We start from the raw sequence: 23,239 nt of genomic DNA on the forward strand, positions 1-23,239 counted from the left end.
AGACCTAGTCCTAAAACAGTTCAGGTATTACAGGTCAGGGAGGCACTGAGAAAAATAGCATACAGTGGGAAACGTAGAGAAATGTCAACTGAACAGAGCACTTGAGCCTATTTCAGTATCCTGCCTCTGGCAGTAGCATATATATAGAGATATATTTATATATTTTAAACAAATTAATTTATTACTTATGAAAGATAGTGGTTCAAACTCTGTGCCCTTTCAACCCTTGGACACTTGCTTCAGCAGCAAAGAAGTCTCAAATAAGGCCTCATTTTCTTGATGTCAAATATTCTATAGGTCTGAAAAGTATGTTTCAAAAATAATACACAGCATGTTGTAAGACACTATTTTAAGAGGATTAAATTGGCTCTTGCTGTATATATGCTATAGCTTCCAGTGCTATACCTGAAACGATGAAGAAGCACTTCCCATATTGATTACTTAGGAGAATTATAATGTGATTTATAATGTGATTTTTCCCAAGACACCAAACAGTTTTCAAAAGGTAAACAGCACGCTGAGCTGCCATAAACTGCTCGATTTTGGCAGTGCCACAGTATCCTTGAAATAGATACTTGTGGTATAAACCTTTAAGGGGAAAAAACACAATAGCTGTTATCACAGGCTGGATCAGTATTTCACAGTCCACCTATGTACAGCCCTCCAGCATTAGTGAATTGATCATACTCAAATCTGGAGATGCATTCAGTAAAAGTTGCTACTTACAACTCAAAAGTAGTTTACAGGATAGGGCACAAAGAAAAGGGAAAACTCGTTATATGACAAGTAAGCAACTAAAAGACACGGGATTCAAATGCCACAGGAGGCACAACTGAGCACTAACTGCACAGTACCTGCAGAAGGTGCTCGCAGAAGCTCATGTTTTAGGGACTTGACAGACTGAGTCCTTAATCATTTATGAAGCTTCAAAGACTAAAAATAGTACAAATTCATTTGAAACAAAACTGACTTGAAAGTAACTATTTTTTTGAACCAAGATTCAAGGCTGGGCAGGGAGATGGTGGCCACAGTAAGAGATACTCCTTTGAAACATCAAAGGAATAAGCCAATGATAGGATTCTTCAAGAGTGCTTCTACTTCCTTTCAGGCTGAAGCAGCTGTCTACTAGAGCTGTTATATATGGTATTTTATTCACATGAAAATTTCATAACAATTTACAGGAGGTTTGAGTCTATTTTAGAACATACTGATATACTCGATGCGCTTCAAGACTAACTCAAACCAAAAAGATGTTGAAAAAGTGTATTTCTATGATCTGCAGCTGGGAAAAGTGTCCCTGGAGCTGACAATTAGAAGTATGTTAGCTTAATCCTGCCATAAAATTAGAGAGGAAAAAATGCCAGTCTACACTAAAACATGACAGCACACCATTAAAATTACCAGAACCTAAATGTGCATATCATGCACTTCCAGACATGGCATTTTTAGCTTCCAGGCATAATGTTCTCAAAAACAGAATCCCAATAAACTTTGCACCTATCTGACTGTATCCTCCAATGTGTAAAAACCTTCATGTATCTGGAAATATGTTCAGTCAAGAACGGGTAGGTCATCATCAAGAACATGAAGTCAATCTGATCTTTCATAGTTCCTGTTACCATGAAATAAATGATGCTGTAAGTGAGACACATCCTTATGTTGTCAACCATCAGTCTCTGCCTACTGGGGCTTCAAGCAGATGGATTAAATGGAGGAACACTTTTTAAGAGGAAATTTAGAATGGCATTCCTACATTGGAATTTCTATCTACCATTTGCCTGCAGTGACTGCTTAAAAGTTCATTTTAATATGCAAATACCATTGAAGATTTCAGAATTATCCTCATCTACCTGTAGAAGGCTCCTAATTTCAAACACACTTTCCTTAGGTGTGCAAATGTATACAAATGTATAACTGTACTGCTGCAGACTAAGAGACTAAGATGACCACTACTCTCAGTCACTGCAGAAGACTCAGCTTCCAATACATGCTCTCTAATCAAGAAGATTAAATTTCTACAATGAAATAAGGATCTGTAAGTGAAGACTGAAAAAGAGACTATGTTCAAGAGACCTGCAACAGCCACGGTACCACAGACATAGTGGGAAGGCTGAGACACGCCTGAAGCTGCCCAGTAATGTAAAAAAAATCTCAGATAAAAGAAAGAAAATACACAGGTATACTTTTGACATTAGTCAAAAGCACAAGTCCTCAACAGCCATTCACAGCATTAGGAGGACACTTGCTCAGCTAGATACAGATTTGTTGACTGTTTCACAGGGAGAGAGAAGAATAGTCTAAAAGCAATTTTTGCTTCTCACAAAACAGTAACTTCTACTTTGGGAACGTTAGGAAAATGCACAGAAGGTATAAATCCAAGAGCAAAGGATCTTTTGGGGTGATTCCAGATAATCTGTCTTGATGCATAATTTTGTAGAAAGCACCACAGGGAAAAGCAAAATAAGCTCTACAACACAGTTACTACACAGCCATCTGTGAGAAGCCTAATAGATCCCCATATACTGGCAATATCCTACCCTGCCAAGTTCCTGCTTTTCATTGGTTAAATAAATGAAGCAAAGATAGCACTGGCTTGGAGTTCTGCTGATTTGAAGGAGGAAAAATACAGAAAACCTAATGGTAAATATGTATAAATATGTATATATCTAATATGTATATATTAGATTACTTTATCTAATCCCAACAAAATCACAAATCAGAGCTATGCAGGAGTCTTGTTTTATCCTCTTAGGGATTAAACACTTCCTAAATAAGAAGTAACGTTACCAGCTTTGCTGAAAGCTACCCTAAGAAGTGTAGCCCACAGAGTGTTTGTGTTAACTTACAGAAAAAAATGTACTTGCAGGCTGTGAATCAAATAATTACAAATGTGGTCCTGGAAGGAGAATTGAGGAATGTATCTTGTCAAGGAAGGACAGCAAACTGGTACCTTTCACAGAGCAATTACAGTGCAAGTAGTGCCTCAGTACCCTCCCACTGAAACAGGTGGGTGGTCACTCTGTGAACGCTTGGATGAAGCTGGAATGAAGTGGGAAATTACAAACTGCAGTACCTACCTAGTTTTGAGAACTGACATTTATTATTTTTAAAAAGCATGTTCTCTTTTCAGCTTCCATTTTTACTGCTCTTGACAGGCTTTACATTAGAGCAACAAACATAACAGCTGAAAAGGCTTTGCTATTTTAGTTGGCGACAGTCCAACAACATTATGTCTTACTTCAGGCAAAACATTTGTTTCCAGCTTAAAGAAAACAACAGCAGCCTGAAGCACATTTCCATGCAGTGATAAACAAACAAAACTGTTGCATCTCTGGCAAAGAATAAGATGAGTCACTCTTGCATGACTGGAAAGGTGCTCAGAAAGCTCACCTTGTACAGGCGTCACTACTGTCCCCTTGAAATGTGGATTTATGTGTATGTTCTTCGGTTGCTGAGGTGTCACTGGAGGTGGAGTCATCATGATTCGAGGTGTTTCTATTGGAGGGGGCATATGAAGCCCTGGAGGAGGAGAAGAATGATGCTGATGCTGTAAAGGAAGCAGAGATTGTAACTGTTGCTGCTGCTGCTGCTGTTGTTGCTGCTGCTGTTGCTGTTGTTGTTGTTGCTGTTGTTGCTGCTGGAACAGACTCATAACAGGTTGCTGGTGTGTTGGAATTAACCTCTGTGAATGAGTCTAAAGTCAGACAAAAGAACAAAGTCACCAGGCTTTAAAGTTTAAAATATCCTGACATAAATGAGCACAAAACCAAGACACCCTTGGAGAACAATTAAGGCCAATTATGAACAGAAAAATTTCTTTCCCTATATTAACTGGAACTGTTTAGAACTATCAGCACAGGAAAGCAAAGGAGCAATCGATGACATTCATGTGAAGGAGAGCAGAGAGCAAGGAAGCACAGAGGGCATGCAGACAGACTCACTTATTTTTAACAGTGAAACTGTCTAGTTTCATATGGTAGCATTCTGCATGTTACTGGAAACTGTCATCAACTGCAATAAGGTACATGTGAAGATCACTGGAAATCTGAGTCCAGGTATCAGAACAAATCCACTAACTTTTGTCTCACATACAGAAGAGCATGAGACAACAGATCTAGCACTAGCAAAAAAAGTCAAAATACAAATTAAACTAGATTCTTCAGTTATCAGTGCAGCAAACCTATCCATACTGCTCGAAGAAAAAACTACTTTAAAGATACCTTTCCAAGGTACCTTTCCTAGCACAGAAGGAAGTCTCTTGCTGCTCAACACTCATAAACAAATGGCCAAAATCAGTTCTAATAAAAAAAAATATGTTTCTTTTCAGAGACATTCTTCTATCTCTGAACTCACTGACACCAGACATTAGTACTATCCAGTAACTTCCAAAGGGTAGTGAAGAAGAGTCCCAAAGAGGCAACCTTTTAGCAACAAAGATGTCACACATTTTTTTTTTAGCAGCCATATACATAAAGCAAACCAGCTACATAGTATACACAAGAAGATACTGTGACAAGCACAAAAACGTTTACAACATTTAAAATCAAAATAGCTAGCAAAGACTGCAGCAAACCAGAAAAGTAAATTATTCAACCTTCACTGTTTTAAAAGCATGAAACATTCTACTGCAGGGCTCTCAACCGCTGAGATAACACCGACTCCTGCCAGTGACCAGCACTTAGTAACTGCTGTTGGAAAAAATCACCTCTGTTTAATACAGACGAGCTTGTCCTGCAAAGACATACACAGGCCTTGTTCCACAATCTCAGTTACCAGTACATTTTATGCAAGTGAACAAAAATAAGTGTGGGCTACCTCTTGATCCCACATTTGGTGGAGTTGTTGGGGTTTTTTTGGATGAAAAAGGTCTTTTAGACTGTGACATAAAGCACAGGGGAAAAAAAGCAGCAATAAAGTTTAACTTCATCTGAAATCCCAAATAATAATTTATCTACTAGGGAAGTAATGATTACCTTCCTAGGGTTTTATTTACCTCCATGGCTGACAGGCAAATAGATTTTTTTTATTTTTTTTAAGAAGTGTCACCAAAAACATTTCTTGGACAAAAACCAAGAAATATTTTACAGAATAATCTTTTTAAACTACATTACTATTACAGAACATGTTTCCATGTCGCAGGTAGAGGACTTCTCAGAGGAATTAAGTTATTCCTCCCTTCTCATGCAAATCAGCAGGTTAAGTCTGACTGTGTTGTACGAGTCAAAATGCACTTTACATTTGGAATCACATACTTCACAATCCTCAAGTTACACAAAGCCATCTTGCCTAACAGAGAGCAAAAGGTCTACACTGGAACATATATTCCACCTTTGCAAAAATTCACGGTTTAGAATGCATTTCTCCATCACTTCCTGAAAGGATGTTCAAAGAACACTAAGGATTAAAAGGTACCATTGTTGATGGCTGGTTTGGCAGCAGTGCAGGCCTGTGATCCTTCATTCTTCCCCTATCATTATTGTCTCTCCTTTGTTCTCCCATTCCGTGGCACATAATGGAGCCTCCTCTTCGCCCTCCTCTCCTGGAGCCGTATCGTCCCTGTTTAAGCTGCCTTTCCCTCTCTTCAAACTCACGTAATGCTGCTTGGGCTTCTGCAGAAAGCTCTGTTAAGAGAGAAAGGGGGAAAAATATTTTAGCTTTGCACTGAAAAGAAGGAAAATACATTGAAAAGAACATTGCTAGAACTATAGAAGAATCCCTGCACTAGGATAAAATTTGCAGGCACTTTGATCTCCTTTAGGTGGCATGTTAACATTTCATTAAAGACATCTCTAAAAGGAAAAAGCACAGATACTAGTGCCTTTTGCACAGGCAAAAAGCAGCAGATAAATGAAATAAACATGAACAAAGAGGTTTGGTTGTTTTGTTTTTTAAGTTGGTATTGAAGTTTGCCTTCTGCTGCAAGAGGTGGATGTGGCTCCTCTCAAAGATTTATTGCCTTAAGCATCTCACTTATCTGCCAAAATGTCAGGTAGGACAATGAAACCTCCAGTAAACTTTACTGTAAAGGATCTGTTGAGTCTTACATATAAACAGATTTTATCCACCAAACTCTTCTGCACATTGGCCTGTTCCAAAGAAGCACTTCCTGATGTTCGTTGAAGTGAGTTTCCAGTATGTAACTAATTACTATTTATTTTACTGTATGTGGTTTAAGACCCAGTTGTACTTCACAAGTGAGCACAAATTAAAATCTGTACTCAGCTCAAGACAAACACATGGCTGCTGATAACACCCACCCAACTCACATCACAGGTAAACACCAGCGAACAGAGGGTACTCAACAAAGACTGACAAATTTCCTTGAAATCTTGGACAATGCTCACAGAATATTAAGAGAAAAAGTATTCAGTAACAGACCCAGGTAATGAAATTACTTGAAAATGCAGAGGAAGTCTACAACAGACTTCAGGAAACACACCATGGCAGTATGAGCAGTGCCACTCACCAGGCCTGAATCACCTAAACAGGATAATAAACTTTACCTCAAACATGCAGTTGAGTCTTTTGCCATTTTGCCAGTCAGATCCCCTGTTACCTCTGATATTGACTGCTCCCTCTAACAAGACAAAATTAAACTACTCTAAAAGAAACAAACTCCTGAAAAATAAAAACATATTTTGAATTAATATAATATATACTTGGCACTACTACACATAGTGGCTGCAATATTTGAATATCAGAATAAAAATAATTTGTATGTGGCAGTTGAGACAGTAGTCCTGCATCTCCACTAGATATACACCAAGAATACATAGCTAAGGCAATTAGAAAACTCTTACAGTTTCCTGCGAGTCTAAAAGCCAAAGCTACTTAAACCACCCTCTTAAACATCTTCATAAGTAATCTCCATTAGTCTTTGAAGTTGAGGATTGACAGAAGGGCAGAGAAGGGTGAGTGCTGTGCATTCCCACTGCGGCCGTTGTTCTTACTTGGCTACAAAAACTACCTGCATGACTGAGCTGCAAAGACTAAATTTGCATGTCCCAGTTTTCAGAAGTATTCAGCACCTCCACAAAGCAGTGGCTTTTTAAAGGAAAAGTTCAGAACTTGCTGATGGCCTGTAAGAACACAGTAAACATGACAGACTTCTAAAAGCTCAGGATCTGCCATAGAGTTTCCTATTTCATTTTTGTGTGTTGGTGATAAGACAAGTTTCTCTTTGTCCTTTCCTCTCCTCTCTGACACCACAATCAAATGGCATAAAGCCTTAGCAGATACTCTTATGAAACGCTACCTCTGCCCTCAAGGCACATGCCTCGAGACATCAGCAGAGCCCAAGACAATCAGGCTTTATCAGAAACATCTCACAACATGCTTTAGAAAGAGACAAGGAACCACAGTCCCTCAAGTCTTAGTATGGTATTATATGTGCACACTATGGATTTCTGAGGAAATTAAAACAAATGTACTCTTGTCTAAAGCAATCAAAAGCATCAGATGCAACTAAAACAACCACCTTAGCCAACTTTGGCTGTCAGGGATAAAAAAGCCAGTTTGGTGAGAAAAACACGGCTCTAATTTCAAGCCTCTTTTCTCTCCACACCTGCAGCAAGTTCTGTTTCTTCAGAGGTCTAACAAGCATGAAAGAGCAAATGTGGTCTTTGACTGGTCTGCCAGAAAGATGGATCACTAGTTCCCATTTACATAGGGGGGAAAATAGTGTCACTATGTTGCAAAGGAGTAACACTCCTTCCTTTAAATTCTGCAGGGCATACTGGATGTGCTGCTAGTTGGACAGTTGGGTTTTTTCCCCAGGAATAGGACAGGCAGGACAATTTCTCTGCCTTCTTCCATACTAGAACCCTGAACTCAGCAAGGCTGTAGTCCAGAAAACAAAGTTCAGTCACCTCCACAAGTACCTACCACTGACAGTCATGACAGATGATAAGAAGCAACTTCCTGTTATATAGAAATCACATGTGAGGAAAGCAATTTTTAATGAACCTGGGAACAGAGCTAGACTTCCTAAAAGGCAACATTATGGCCAAGTCTCTCAGCCTCTAGAGCACATATTGAAGAACACTGAATAGAAACAACTTCAGAAGAAAGAATTGGCTGCTCTAAACAAAATTACTTCAGAGCACTGTGCTGATTAACCTAAGGGAAGGGATGACAGCATCCATACAAAGGTCTTCGATGCGCTTTTCACTATCTTTAAAATGAATAAATTGTCTTCTTCCTCACTTTACACAAAATTTCACAAAGTTTAAAGGCCATGTCCTTAAAGGCACAGTCCACGTGTTCAGTTTTTCAGCCAAGAAAGTGAACACGTGTGTAACACCAACCTTGGAAAAAACATCCCAACCCAAATAAAAACCCTCAGGAATTCACTGCAGCAAACATCATTGCATTCATACCACATCTATGACCACAGAAGTACAATATAACCATTTGATTTTTTAAAAAAAGAGATTACATCAACATCAAACATACTTCCCTCACAGTATGCCATTAAGGAAACAGTGTCCTATAATTTCACTTAGACACAAAAGTGCAGGTTCAGAACCACAGAGAGACTGCAAAAGTCAACACTCATGCCATGAACACCTCAAGTGCTGTATATAGATATACAATCACCATACAGCAAAATATAGTCAGTTCAATTATTAGCTGGGCTGCATGTTGTATCTGAGAGCACTGTGCCACAAATACAGAGATCAAGGAGAGGAGATAACATGGAAGATGGTTTTGCACAGAGGAAGAAAAGAAAACAGTCCCTGTCTTCCCTGAGAGCAAGATCACATTGCTAACTAGAAATGAAGCGATGAGCAGAGGAAGAAGAGATTGGCTTTCCCTACAGGGCTTCTCCCTGGCTAAAACCTTGTGTACAATGTGGTAAAAGCACCCTGGGCCCAGCTGGATGGTGCCAGGCTCCCTGCACAGCGTGTGCAGGCTGGGGCAGCTCTGGCTCCTGCCTGCACCAACCCTGAGCACACACCTCTGTGGGTACTTCTGCCTCACGCCGCTCCCCGAGAGCAACAGCACTGCAAACCCACAGGTCTGAAAATCCCAGAATCCGTATTATCCTGGGTAATGCAGAGATTTTCAACACCAATCACATTCTCAAACAGCTATAAATATATATATTCATTTACATGTATATGCAGCATGTTGTAACTTTTTTCTCTTTATCACCCAGATCTGCAAATTGACTACACTCTGTGCTTCTGTAACAGGACAAGAGTGATACCACTCAGTTTAATTTCCTAGTCATGCCTGAAATCTCAGCCACTAGTCGTCAGAGTGAACATAAGCCAACTAAGCAGGGCATAACAAAAAGTACTGCCATGTCCAATTAACCTTTGTTAGCACTTTGCAAATGGTTCTGAATAAGTGTAAGGGTTTGGTTTGATTTTTTCTTAAATTAGGTACAGAGGGGATACTTTAGTTTGGTGATACCAAAGACATTTTTTCTCTTAACGTTCCTTAACAGGTAACTAAATCCAGAGAATAATGGCAATTTCCACTCTGGGAAGACTTCAACTACATGTACTGAAAGAAGTTACATATTTCTTATCAAAGGTGGCAAACTTGATATCACTAGAAATCAACTGCATAGCTGTCCTACAGCACCTGTCCTTTGGACTTTGCAAAACCACTATTTACATTAGCTTGGATAAAGCAATGCTTAGGAAAGATCTCAGCTACATTCATGAGAACACTTTGTATTTTTACATCTGTTTTACTGGCACACACTTAGTCTCATCTTGACTGTACAGTTCTCACACACACAGTTAATGCAGTGAATCAGCAATTATTTTTCTGGTGTCTCTAAGTGTCAAGATTAATTTCACTATCGCTGGTAATAAAATGGTTTCAAATGACATCTTTAATCAGTAAGTAAGAATGCACTCCTCCAATAGAGACAAGCTGTCACAAAAGGTCACCAAAATGTGACAGGATGGAAATTACGTTTGTAACTTCAACTGAAATGTTAATTCCTCTTTAAGTGTTTTCTGAACTATGTTCATATTTTAGAGTAAGGAGATGTAGGTCTGCAATGAAATTTCATTTTTAAACTACAGCATCTGTAAAAATTTGCTCTATAATCTCAAAAGGAAGTAGATACTTATATGCAAACAAGAATCTTTTGTGGTTTAACTTTCTACCACATGGTCAATCATCTGGTCTCTTTATCAACAAATTAACAAGAAAAGCTGGTATGAATAGAAACCATTTCACAACAGCAAGATTGTATTTTTGCCAAATACTAGTTTCAGAAAAACCTTTTTATAGAATCATCCACCCTTGCTTCATCTCTTCCTTATATCTCAGAGCTATACCCCAAATCACTTAAAATTACATTTAAAAATAAGTCTAATTCAAACCACTCTTCTTTTAACCTGTAGTGGAGCTTGACTGTTTTCTCCTCACTGGCTGATATTTTTACATTAAACTGAAGAATAAATCCACAGATACACAAATCCCCATGCAATTGCCATTTACCTTGCAATTACGTGAAGAAATTTAGTTATTCTAGAGTGCTCTTGCTTTTACAATACTCTGTTTTGTAAAGCCATCAACACCTTTTGTACAAATAAGATGTAGTCTGTATGTGGTATGTAAACACACGGTCTTATGGTTGTAAACACATTTGGAACTTACCTCAGCTAAAATACCCCTTGCCCCAATAGACCACTCTGTGCCTCTACAGCGTTCCCTTCAGTCTTACTCTATCAGAATCAATTCCTGATTGTTAAAACAATGCTGAATAAAGGCCCTAATACATGCTTTGCCTGACATTGTAAGTAAAAGCAGCTATTTGCTAAATATGAACAACAGAGCAGAAATACCTTTGATTCAAAATCAAGCCCTGACATCTCTCACAGCATGACACAGAATACCACTGTGAAGGTCTAGTTCAGCCTCCTCTGCAGCTGCTTCCTCACTGCTCACAAACAAGTCCTCTTAGCCACAACACCTCTTTACAGAATTAAGGCTTCTCAATTTTTGCAGGCATAATAAAAGCCCAAATCCCTTGCATTCAGATTAAAGAATTAGCAGGTTATACAATCCACAAGAAAAATGCTTAGAACTAGCATCCTTTGCAAAGCAAAGCTTTTAAGGTAAGAGGAAAATTTCATCAGGATGAGTTCTAGTACTCTAGTATCTGCTGTGGGAATGCAATTCCAAAATGCCCTGCTGTGCAAAGACACTGACTCATCTGTAAAGAAAGTAGAAGCACCCAGTTTCTAAGTTCAGGCTGCATGGCACCCTCTTAAAGGATTCTGGGTGAAGAATCCACCCCTACAGTCTGCCAAAACTTGAAAGTATCATAACACACATCTTCTCCCAGTTGTATCTGACAATTAGCCAACAGTACCTGACAATTTGCTTTCATTACCAGTTCACCTCTCTTGCATATCTTGATTCTCTTCAAAAGATCAGGGCTTTTTTTCCATAGTTTGAATTGATATTTTGGTTCAGTAGCAAAACTGTGAGAATGGTACATCTTTCTGGAAGCAAAACTTAATTTCTGCCCATCTTCCTAATACCTTAATTTTAATTTTACTTATTATTTATTATTATTGCCACCACTCTAAGTCCAACATGAGGAGGTTATCCCCAATGGGGTGGGCACAATACCAGTACTATATACCTGAATACCTAGGGCACATGAAAGATCTTTAGTTAACTCTCAAAGCCATAAACCAAAGTGATTTTATCTATAGACTAAAACAGGGCAACTGCAAGAAAGCTCCAAATCTACTGATTTGAAGTAGCAGTGGCAAATTCATTACATACATTAAGCAGTGTTCCTAGAAACAAACACACTACTCATGTTTTGTTACTCAAATAGGAAGAAATTATACCCTTTTAGACACTGCCTAAAGGATTAAGGGGTTTTAAGAGATCCAGATTGTTTCATGTTAGAAAAGCTGAATACAGGAAAAAAAAGGGTTTCCGTGTTTTCTAACACACTCCCCAACAAGTTACATTTTCTCTAGGCCAATTCAAGAGTAGGAACACAACAGGTTCAGAGCATGTTTATATTCCTGGGGGAAAACAGCAAACATGTAGGTATTTCACAACAGAACACAAGTAAGAAGATTTGTTTTATCAGCTGAAAATCACCCAAAGAAATTCCTTAAAATGTATTCCAGCACAATATGTAGCGAAGCACAGATCAGAGAGCTGCTGCTTGAAGAGGGGAAAGCTTTTCAAGACACCACGGAAGTCCCAGTGAACAAATATAACAATGATTTTCAAAACATGATATGTTTAAACATTATTCTCAAGGAGACAGACACCACATGCACTACAAGACAGGACATACGGCTTTGGACAATTTGGATATAAGCCAGTCTAAGTTAGAAGGTGACTGTTCTACCTTTTGCCATTAAACTCTTTTAGAAAAGTTTTCGCAAGCCTGTCTTTTACTTTCATTAGTTACAGCTCTGCAAAACAGTCCATTGCCACAAAAACCTCACCCAAAGTTTCTGGAATGTTTCTCCTTTCTCTTGTCACATCTGAGAGCCTAATTATTGTTCCTTCTTTCCGTTCCGTTTTGAAACGTAACCGTCCGGACTCTTCGTCATCATCCTCCTCTTCGTCAGATTCTTCTTTTGTTTCTTCTTGAAGTTCCAGAGATCCAATTGCTGCCTGAATCACAAAACACAGAGGACATGCAACATGAAAAATCTATTTCCTCGTGATCAGTGTCAAAAGGCAAATCTTTATTTAAAGGCCCCTTTGAACAAATTTTGCTGGCATTACACTTTGTGCTCATGCATAATTCAGTGAACATTTAAGAGCTTGGTGAATTTTTTTTTAATAGAAATATATGAACTACAGAATACATTATAAAGTAAAATCTATTTGGAAAACACATTTTGTTGCAACATTTCAGGGAATATTGAAATTCCAGTTAGAATCTCCACCTGATTAGCACCTACTTCTTCACATTTTAGCACTGAATTCACTAAGATACAAACCTGGGATACTGTCAGGTTTTCAAGCACTTCAAACAGTAAACTAATAGGGTCTTTTTTTTTTCTTCATTTTTTTTAACAAACATCAGTAGCTTGTTAAAAAAAAACTAACAAACACCAGCAAAAACCAGATAACCATGTATCTCAATCTTATTCCTCTAGGTATGTCTTTACTTTTTCTATTCCTTGAATATTTCCTACTTTTAATTCAGCAATTGATGAAGAGAATGAAGAACAGCATTGAATAAAATTTGAAAATATTAAATTTGTATTCTGGAATGCTACTCTATTTCCAGTTTTCTCTATAACAGAGAACATTTATTTAGATAGTGTCCCAAATGAGAAGGGATCCCTCTCCTTCAAATTAATAGGAAAAAAAAAAATCCATTTCATTTCCCTGTGCTGGCCTGGCCTGATGAAAATAATGTTTCAGAATGTTACACAAGTTATATTTGATGTCAGCAGTTGAAAATTAGAAGTGTTCTAACACAGCATGATTTTCCATAAAATTTTTCTGTTACTGTGTATTTAGTTATTTCTTGTACAAGCCCATTTACTCATTTCTTAGAATTAAAATGCATGTGTAGGCTCTATGCAAAGACTCCAAATACATTATAACTTTTATGCCACTTGAGGACCAATTACTAAATGAGCGAAATCTAACATGCAAAAATGGTTTAAACTTCAAATTAACCAGATCAGTGCCGAAATTTATATGAAAAAAGTACAGCAAGTGTGACAGTCAGGCAGACACATATCAACTCACAAATCAAGAAAAAGAATTAATGGAATTAGTTGTGCAAGAGACTGCAAATTTCCTTATCCAGCAGCCCAATTTCATCCATAACCAAAAAAAAAAAACGTGGGAAGCAAGACCAGAAACAGGATGATCTGGCAAGACACTTTCTGCTTTAAAAGACAGCACACCTTATGAACTCCAGCTCAAAGCTACTATAACTTTGGTCTGGTGAATAAATGATCTGTGTACTTAATTCCTGGGCTTTAATGGACTCCTGATCCCAAGTTATTTTCATTTAATCATCCCCTTATCTCAAAATGTTTTTTATCCATTCCCGGTAAACATCCAAGCACTACACTTTCTGACCTCACAAAAATGCTTTAAGATACAACTAAGGAAGCAGTCAAAGCCTTATACTTCACAAATGTATTTGTTTTTATGTAATAATTTTATTAAAAAAAAAAAAAAAGCTAAAAACCAGACAGAATAGCAGGCAAAAAGCCCCAAAACTTCAAGAGTGAAAGAGATATAAACCTCAAAAGCAAATTGAGCACAATTGGTCTGATTAACATATCCATGTATAATCAAAACACCTCTGAGGACAGGCCTTGAGACTCATGGAACAGAGGAGGGATGTTAGCAAGGAAAGAGATGCTAAGGTGGTTTAATAAAAACAAACAAGAGGGAAAGACAGGCTTAACATTTTACTTTCAAAAGAGGGACTCTCAGAAGAGAAAGGAGTAGCAATATCTCTATTAAATCTATGGTTTTAAGTATCACAACCCCCATAATTTTACTGTATCAATGCTTGTTTTTAGAAACTTCCCTTCAGGATCAGGATTTGGAAGTCACAACTGGAGCAGCTCTTTTGCAAGACATTGATCTCACTACATTGAGCCTCCTGTTTTACTTAAAAGCATAAGCCCCAGATATTCACTCTCTGTGTCCATGCCCATTAAAAGCTCTATTGGAATTACAGTTTTTATTAACCAAAGACTGTTCTCAATCATTTAATCTCATCTGTGAGTGCAAAACTTACTTGTGCAAGGCTCTATGTGTAGCTCAGACTTCAGAACCAGAACTAGAAAGTCTGGTTAGAAAGAATCAGGACTATGCAGTCCGTGTTATCCTGGAAAGTTCTGCTATGTTTTAATGAAATGCTACAAAAAATACCTGTGGAAACTTTTGCCTTTTGACAACTACTCATTCTGGGGAAAAAAAAATCCATTCTAAAAAGAAAAGAATGCAAGTTGTAACAGACTACAAGACAACTACTTACCTATACAACAATAAAAAACATTTCTCAAACTTTTATAGGCTAGTATTATTCTGTTTCTAGCCACTTAAACCAATTCTGCAGCCTTCTGGGTCTGACTCCCTTTATTCATCAGCATAATGTCATGCTATCAACAAACAACAGCCCTACAAGCATTAAATATCAAAGACAAAAAAAAAGAAAAATAAAAATCAAAGGAGTGGATGAAAAAGAAGGCACCAAGGAAAGGCAGTGCTGGAGGATGCTAACTGACCCATGTCCAAGTCTGATTACACGTGTTATTGAGGGATTTGTATTAGTTGCAATGGAGACACAAACATGTCTGACAGCCAACCATATGTTCTCTCCATACAGCTCCAGGAAAGGTTAGCTGAGCTGTGTAGGAGCACACACCCTTCCCCTGCAATTTGTCCAACAGTTGGAGCATGCAAGACTTCTAGATGAGTTTTTCCAATTTCCAGCCAAACAGGATGAGCAGTTTTGCCAAGACAATAGTATATAAAGGGATTCTATATTTCAAAAAGACACAACTGCAGACAAAGAATTAAGACATACTAGTACCTACAGGATTGCTTTTAATACTTGCTAATCATGAATATCTCTGCATGGTCATACACGGCCCCTGAATGGCCACTTCAGGTCATTTGACTGGACTTGCCAGCCAAGGCTTCTGGCAGCTCTCCTCAAAGGGAGCTTTACATTTCCCATTTTGACACCCTGCACAAAGCCACCAAAGAGCTTTGCTGACCCTTACAAAGAAAAAGAACGACCTTTCTTCTACCACAAGGTCAGAGGTTCCTGCCATTCTCATTAAATAATTATGCCATAAATCCCAGTCACTGACCAGAACTCCTCATGCTGGGCTATGAACCACTGCTGAGAAAGAGTGAGTGCTCCTGCCCAGACAGCTCACCAGGCACCTGCAGCAGTGGCAGCAAACACAGCCCAAGGAAAGCAGGAAAAAACACTGCTCAGCATGATCCTCCCAAACATGCCATTATCAAGTGTTCTGGACAGCTTTGTGCCGGAGACTGGTAAGATGTTGTAGAGGCTAAACCAGAAACCTTATAAAGGTGAAACAAAGAACTTATTGAGTAGCCAGAAAATAGGCAGTGGAGGCATCTACTAGAGGCTAACACTGAAGCAGCAGCAATTGCTCAGTCCTAGGGGATCAAGAGATAAGAGGGCAGATAAGGGGGTGTTACACCTATTCCAACGGCATCTCAACTCCACAGACGAAAAATGAGACTAAAATAATAAACCTAAGTGCCTTTAAATATGTTTTAAAATTGGTTGCTTTGATTTGCACTCTTTTCATCATTTTCCTCCAGGTTGACAAGTAGCGTCTTCAAACTTGAACAAAAGTACTAAAATGCAGAAGTTTTGGCTACACACAGATGGAACAATTCAGACAGATGCATTGGCCTTTTTTTCCCCAAGCCTGTATTCTATCAAAAGAAAAGCAGTATGTAGGACATTTTCATGAAATGTTTTCTTGATTAAAGTCCTCTACATTTCTTATCAGCATAACCCAAGACACGGTTTAAATTTATGCAATGACAAATCCCCTACCATACACTTCACAGATTAGTTCTGATATAAAACAAAGAAATCATGAATTCTAATTTCAGGAGGGTTTATTTTTATTTCATTTTCACACTCACATTTCACAGAAGTAATTAGTGATATTTTTCCTCTAAAAATATTTAGGACATGATGCCTCATGTGACTGTTCTACCACACCTATTTGCTGTTGAAATTTCTGGGTATTGAGTGGTTTTGCTTTGTACCTTAGGAATGCGAAAATATTTTCTGAACCACTGCTACATTTTTCAAGGAAGCTCCACAGAGAGTGTTATTTATTTAAAATCCAAGGTTCTAAGCACTGTTTCAAGCACAAGCTTTACCTGCCTTTTCCTCACACCTCCCACCTTGAGTGCCACTCCTAACAGGTGTCTAACTTCCCATATTCACTTGTTTCCTCCCATTATTTTCCAGCTCCTCATCCAGTCAGCTTTTCTCTTGGTTTACAGAATTTCTTCATGCAATCTAATAAGAGGTTTTATTTGGTTTTAATGTGGGAACTGCATAAAATACAACACCAAACACTCTTCTCTGTCAGCTCTCTCTCAGTTGTTCACATGCCAAATTTCAATCAGGAGATAATAATGCTATTTCTTTGCATCCATTACAGCTCTATTCTTGTGTTGCATTTTTCTACAGGAGAATGCCAACTTTAGCCTTGTTTACAAGTAACGAATGTTGAGATTTAAGGGAGAGTACTGTTATATAACACTCAAATAAAGAACACTCTTCAGAGCTGGAGGTGGCATCTAACCTTGCAATAAAAAGAACTGGATACTCTACAAAGGTTCTCTCTCTTAGTGGTATTCTCATTTAGAGAGTACAATTATGAGCCTGCTGCCAAATGTAAATAAGCTGCATATTATATAAGAACAGAATAAAAAGATGCTACTGTTTTGGGAAGAAAAACCTGTGGCAATCTGCAAACCATTAGAATAATGCCAGAATGTAGAGTAAGCAAACAAAGATGTGGCCAAAATGCTCACATTATATGATGAACAAATTCTGTAAAAGCTCTATTAAGAAAAACAATAAAAACTTTCATTAATGGTACCTTTTGAATGAAAGTAATTTAATTCTGAATTGGATGAATTTAGACAACATCATTATTACAGAATTCTCATTAGTTTGTACTCTAAAAATGAAGCTGTACTTTTTTAAGGTCGTAAGTCTGACAGTGAATCTCAGCTATGTATTTAATTTTACATGATGTACATTGTGTCCATCATCTTAGACTGCAGCTGCAGAAAGCCCAAATGCATCACTCCACTTCCAAAATGCCAAAAAGAAAGTGTGTATAATCCAGTAAATGATCAAAACGTGTTTAGACATTGCACAATTCTTTCAAAGAGTAGATTTAATACTTGTGAAGTAGCAAATAACTACATTAAGGTTTATTTGGTACAAGATGTCATGCTTGCAACAGTGGAGGACTGAACAACGCAGGTGGCCCCTTTCAGAGCAGATCTCTGCCTACCAAGGAATGTTGTTTTACCAAAATAGGTTTGCTACAACTAGACCATCACAGCACACCCACTTGTAAGAACTTCACAGAGTAACACTGCTGTGTCTTTGAGGAATTAATTTCCTGATGAGTTAAAGCTCCAAAGAGGAAACACACTCTGACTACACTTCTCAGCAGGTAATCCATTCAATCCTATTTAATTAAGAACTGGAATAAAAGTAATATTAAAGCAGATTCCTGCTGGGGAAAGAAAAAAAATCCCCCATCAAAAACTTGCTGCAAATTAAAAACAGGTATGATACTTCTGTTCTGGGCTATAATCAGTGACTGTCTATGTGGCACTCTTTGGCATAAGCTTTATCCTTGCAAATGAAGGAACTCATTCTTTCTCCTAAGCAAAGAAGTAAAATAAACTTCACAGGAACTTCAGTCCCAACAAAACTGCTTTCGAAACAGCAATATAACCTTTGCCCTTCTAAAATACTGAACTTTCCATGCTCACACTCCTCCTCAAAGGGGGATACCCAAGAACTGTATTTACACTCCCAATGGCACAAATGATCCACCTGGAAAGTGAGGCATCACAGCTATCAGAGATTTAACAGACATCATGCAGTGTTACTGTCATTCTCCTACCCAAACAGCCTCTGAAGTTACTAATGTTGAAGCCAAGACTAAATATGCACATTTTGGCCTACTCCTTATGGTTTTCATCCCAAGGGAGAGAGGGCATTTGATGTATCTGACAGTATAGATGCTATCACAATTCATCTTATACAAAGAGTAATATGACCAATAATTCAACACTGGCAAAGTGCATCAGTTCTTACTCTGTAATAGGTACAAATTCTATGAAATCAATCTCTAAAAGAACTAGTTAAGTTTCCGTTAAATTTACAACATACCTCTTCTGATTCATTTGCCATTGTCTGGGATTCTTCCAGCTCCTCATCAGCTGTATATTCTCCTTGTTCTTCCATTGCTTGCTCATTATATGATTGCATGTAATCTTCATCCTAAAGCAATAACACATGAAGGTGAAAAGACACAGGCAAACTGTACAGAATTGCAAACCCATGGAAAGGTGGGGTCTGGCTACATTGTTACGACTTCCAGACTTGAAGAAAAGTATTGTCTCTATCAGAACTGTCAAATAAGTGATATGACATACATACAGTATAATTAGCAGGGCTTTTAACTAGACCATAATTTCAACATCATCAAAACTAAAGCAGTTTTCACTCAGATACCAATGTCATAATAAAGATCCCATCTAATACTGTTTGCTCCAACTTCTTCTATACATCTACATCCCCCATTTACAAATTCATCAAGCAAACACTGCAGTCCTTTCTTACCAAAGAAAACATGCACCTATGCACATATACATTAACATCAGATTTTACCCCATCAGAATATAAACATTCTTAAAACACTGTGCAAGCACCTACATATGAGCAGGTTCAACTCCGAAAAATTATGAACATAAAACAAGAGCAAAAGCTTTCCTAAGTAAGTTTGCTTGTATTTTAAAACACCTCACTGATCACATACAGTTTTAATTAAGATTAAATCACTTCACTAGCAATTAAAGCCAGTGCATGTTCTCTAATACGCTGCTTAAATTATATTGAATTATGCAGGTGACATTTTCTGAACTAACCTCCAATCTCTTTATTCAGGTTTAGACAGTTCTCAGTTACAAAAAGGATGAACGAGCAGGACATCAATCACTTTGGGATATTAGCACCTTAAAGATGTCTTTAGCAGGTCAATAATCTTTTCACCTTCGAAGGACTTTATCAGATCTTGTCTAAAGCCTGGATAAAAGCTTTTGCATTAAGTACTTCTAACAATTGGCAGTGTATCTCCACCACACAAAGCTGTTTTCTTCCTTAAGGATACAATCCTCAAGGTCATGATTCTCAACTGCCTTCCCGCATGACAAAGGAGCATTACCTACCGCCAAACAAGCTGTCAACACAAACTTTGTCACAGCCTAGATAAAGAAACTGGCAGACAGTGATAATAGGTCTAATTTCCCCTCCTCCCTAGGGAGGCAAACAGATTTTAAATCAGTCTAAAACCCTATGCACGCAAAGTAATGTTATCTTTAAAGATACAATAGAAAGAAACTCACTGGAAATTCATCGAGGGGTTCATTGATTTCAAGGTCTAGCACTTCATCTTCTTCTCCAGGCTCTTCCCCATATTCTATCTGGTCTTCTGTCAGTTCAGGATCATTGCCTTCATAATGTCCTTCCCCTGCATACTCTGAAGCATATTCTTCAGGTGCTTCAGATTTGTCATAACCAATTTCATCTTCCCCTTGGTCATACTCAGACTCATGCTCTAGCGATGGATCATTGATGGACTCAGAGATTTCATATGATGCCAGCATGCCAGACGTGGCATTGAGGCTCACTGTGACACCTGGAGAGCTGTGGGATGGGGGGAGGGGGTGGAATTCAGAGGTTGGAGTGCAACAGTCAACTACTCGCAAAGATTTAGCAAAACAAAGCCAACAAACATAAGTTCTCTAAGTTGGTGGACAGAATTATACCCCATATACTATTTGACTGCATGCCATGTTCTCACAATGCATACTGTACTGCAGCTTATCACCAGCTGCAGGCTATTTGACCAGGGGAATCAAACGAACCAGATGGTTTAGCAGGTCAAACTGGCAAAAGTCCTGCTTTGTCACCAAAGCAGACTGGATTCAATTTTAATTCCAAGACTAACAAAAAAATACATAAAATTGCTATAACTGCATCTGTTTTCCCAATCTTTCAGAATATTCTAGTAAAATATTTTTTACTAAATGTATTCATGTTGTTCATTCTTGATTATCTTGAATTCAAAGTTACATTTTTATGACAGATTTAATGTTCTGCTTAATATAAAATACATGGTCAATAACTGTAATTTAAATGCCTGAGACATTCTTAACTTAGTAACAGCACTGGCACAGACACTGAAAAAAAACAATCAATACAAAACCTGACACATTTATAATCTGCAGGCAAAGCAAAGCTCAGAATTTAATGTTTACAACAGCTAGTGCCATCAACACATAAAAAAGCAACTAACCAACTGCAGACAAGTTAGAAAAGCAGAGGGGGGAAGCTCTTCTTGATTTCAGGGCGGAAGGTATAATGAAAATAAAGATATTTTTATTTTTTTTTAAGTAACAGTCCTATTATTCACCATTTTCCTACATTTGGGAGAAAAAGATCCAGGCAGCTCTGAGCTATTTGCATCTATAAGACAGGGAAGATTTAACACAAAAATGAAGACATTATGCAGGATTATCATTATCCTCCCAACTACAGAAGCATGAGGTTGAATGGAAATAGAAGGAAAAGGGAAAGGCTCTCACTCTCTGCCGATAAAACTGCTAAAAATGCAAAACTTGTCTACAGAAACCTGCTTCCACTGAGCAATATTATCACACTTCAGATACTTTCTTATCACTCATGTGGTTACATAGCCACTCCTGCTGCCCAGGGGTCTCAGGGAGGATACACAGTGAAGTGACAGCAAGGACCAATAGGGATTCCCTCTTTTGAAGGGAATAGTCCAACCCTCACTACCTGCAGGAAGGAAAACAGCAGTCAATGGACAGCTGGATGGCTGGAGCATTTATCACACCACCATCAGTCCAATACAATGACAGGACTCCTTATACTACTGAGGGCTAAACATAGGTGATCTCTGAGATATAGATATATCAATGCATGTTACATATACATTCATACCCCTTCAGATGACATGACCTGCACAGTGTGCAACAAGTAAAGAAAAAGCTGGAAAAACACACAGGCCATTAAAAGCAGCAGTGGTATTGCATCACTCTGGCATCACAAGCATCCTCCCCCCTGCATCAGTCCAGCTTGAAAAAGCAAAAATGACAAGACACTCATTTTGAGTTGTGATGCCCATAATTCAGCTGTGAAGTTGTATCACCAGGGAGTATTCACAGGGCAGGATCCTCAGTGAACTCCCGTGGAAGTACCTGCTCCAGCCTATAAACTCTGTTACAAATTTTCTGCTGTGTAATTGTACACAAACAATTAAGCCACAAATCAAGCCTCGCCAAGTGTGCAATTCCCCATCCTCAGGGTCTTAGGAGGCAAGATATTTTTAAAAGAAAGATGGCAGAAAAGGACTTCACAGCAGAAGGAAGCTTATAACAATACTGAGGCTGCAAAGAGCAAAGCTCTGTAACTGTTTATAATGAATTCGATATGTATGGGAGATGACACCATCTCTTCTCATAAGCTTTTTATAGATTTAAATTTCTGAGATTGAAATAACCAAAATTAATGTTATTGATACACAAATAATGCTACTGAGTACATTATATATACATCACTAAGTAACTGGTTAAGTAAAAACCAAAACTATTTTAAGCATATAACAATAACTTTAGTTTAGCAGTTATCAGTAATCAGTAGTAGTAGCCATTAGTAGTTTTGAGTTATCCAAAACAAGATTCAGGAAAGAAATACCGAAATTCTTGTTCCTCTTCATTGTCACTTTGCAGAAGATCATCATTCAGCTCTTCATCTGACAAGTCTGATTGATTCTAGGTTTCAGAAAAAGTCAATCATGAATATAAAAGATATAAACTTTTAACTAACTAGATACTGAAACTTCTGAATACTAAGTATTTTCTTATGAAAAACACGTCTCGGACTAAGACCATACCTTCAAGGAAATGACCTAATTTGATAAGAAAAAAAAACACAAGACAACAAATCTTAAAATACATCTTTGGTAGTCTAATGGAAATTTACAGAACTCGAATTTGCCTATCTATCAGCATTTTTCACTGCTCCATTCTCAAATACAGCCAAAGATGACAACTTGCTTAAGACCAGGAAGGAAAAAAGCTCTAGTTCATGGCCTTGTGACACTGATGCATTAGGCAAGTCAAGAAAATGCATGAAGTTACTTTTAAGTTCTAGAGAGCAAAGATACAGACTGGAGAAAAGGATATAAAGTTGTTTCATTTATTTATTTTTTCTAATAATTACCCACTCAAAAGAGATATCTGCAGATTTGCTAACCAACATTTCCAACCCCTTAAGTAAGAGGCAGAAAGGTTATACAAAGGTAGATTTATCTAGAAGTATTGGGATGAGATTAAGTAGAAGGAAGTTTAGCATAAATAGTTCAGGGAAAACTTTCTGAGAAATCTATTTTTACCCCACCAT

The 23,239-nt window shown here is 37.9% G+C and overlaps 1 protein-coding gene across 8 annotated transcripts in view; it reads right to left on the reverse strand.

Annotated features, from left to right (window-relative positions):
* RBM33 (RNA binding motif protein 33) overlaps positions 1-23,239 on the reverse strand; it is a 98,582-nt gene that overhangs the window by 57,950 nt on the left and 17,393 nt on the right. For 7 of the 8 annotated variants that reach the window (XR_003528477.1, XR_003528478.1, XM_027648385.1 and 4 more), the window contains exons 4-9: positions 22,532-22,608; positions 20,158-20,458; positions 18,923-19,033; positions 12,453-12,624; positions 5,413-5,621; positions 3,391-3,547 (exon numbers count right to left, since the gene is read on the reverse strand). Coding sequence is in view for 6 of the 8 variants with exons in the window: in XM_027648385.1 (XP_027504186.1) it covers positions 3,391-3,547; positions 5,413-5,621; positions 12,453-12,624; positions 18,923-19,033; positions 20,158-20,458; positions 22,532-22,608 (1,027 nt within the window). In the remaining 2 variants the exon portion in view is untranslated. Of the gene's footprint in view, positions 1-3,390; positions 3,695-5,412; positions 5,622-12,452; positions 12,625-18,922; positions 19,034-20,157; positions 20,459-22,531; positions 22,609-23,239 lie in introns of all 8 variants that reach the window. The other variant, XM_027648383.1, reaches the window with a different exon arrangement.

Source organism: Corapipo altera, unplaced genomic scaffold, assembly GCF_003945725.1.
Source record: "Corapipo altera isolate COAL_440 unplaced genomic scaffold, ASM394572v1 47, whole genome shotgun sequence".
Lineage (NCBI taxonomy): Eukaryota > Metazoa > Chordata > Aves > Passeriformes > Pipridae > Corapipo > Corapipo altera.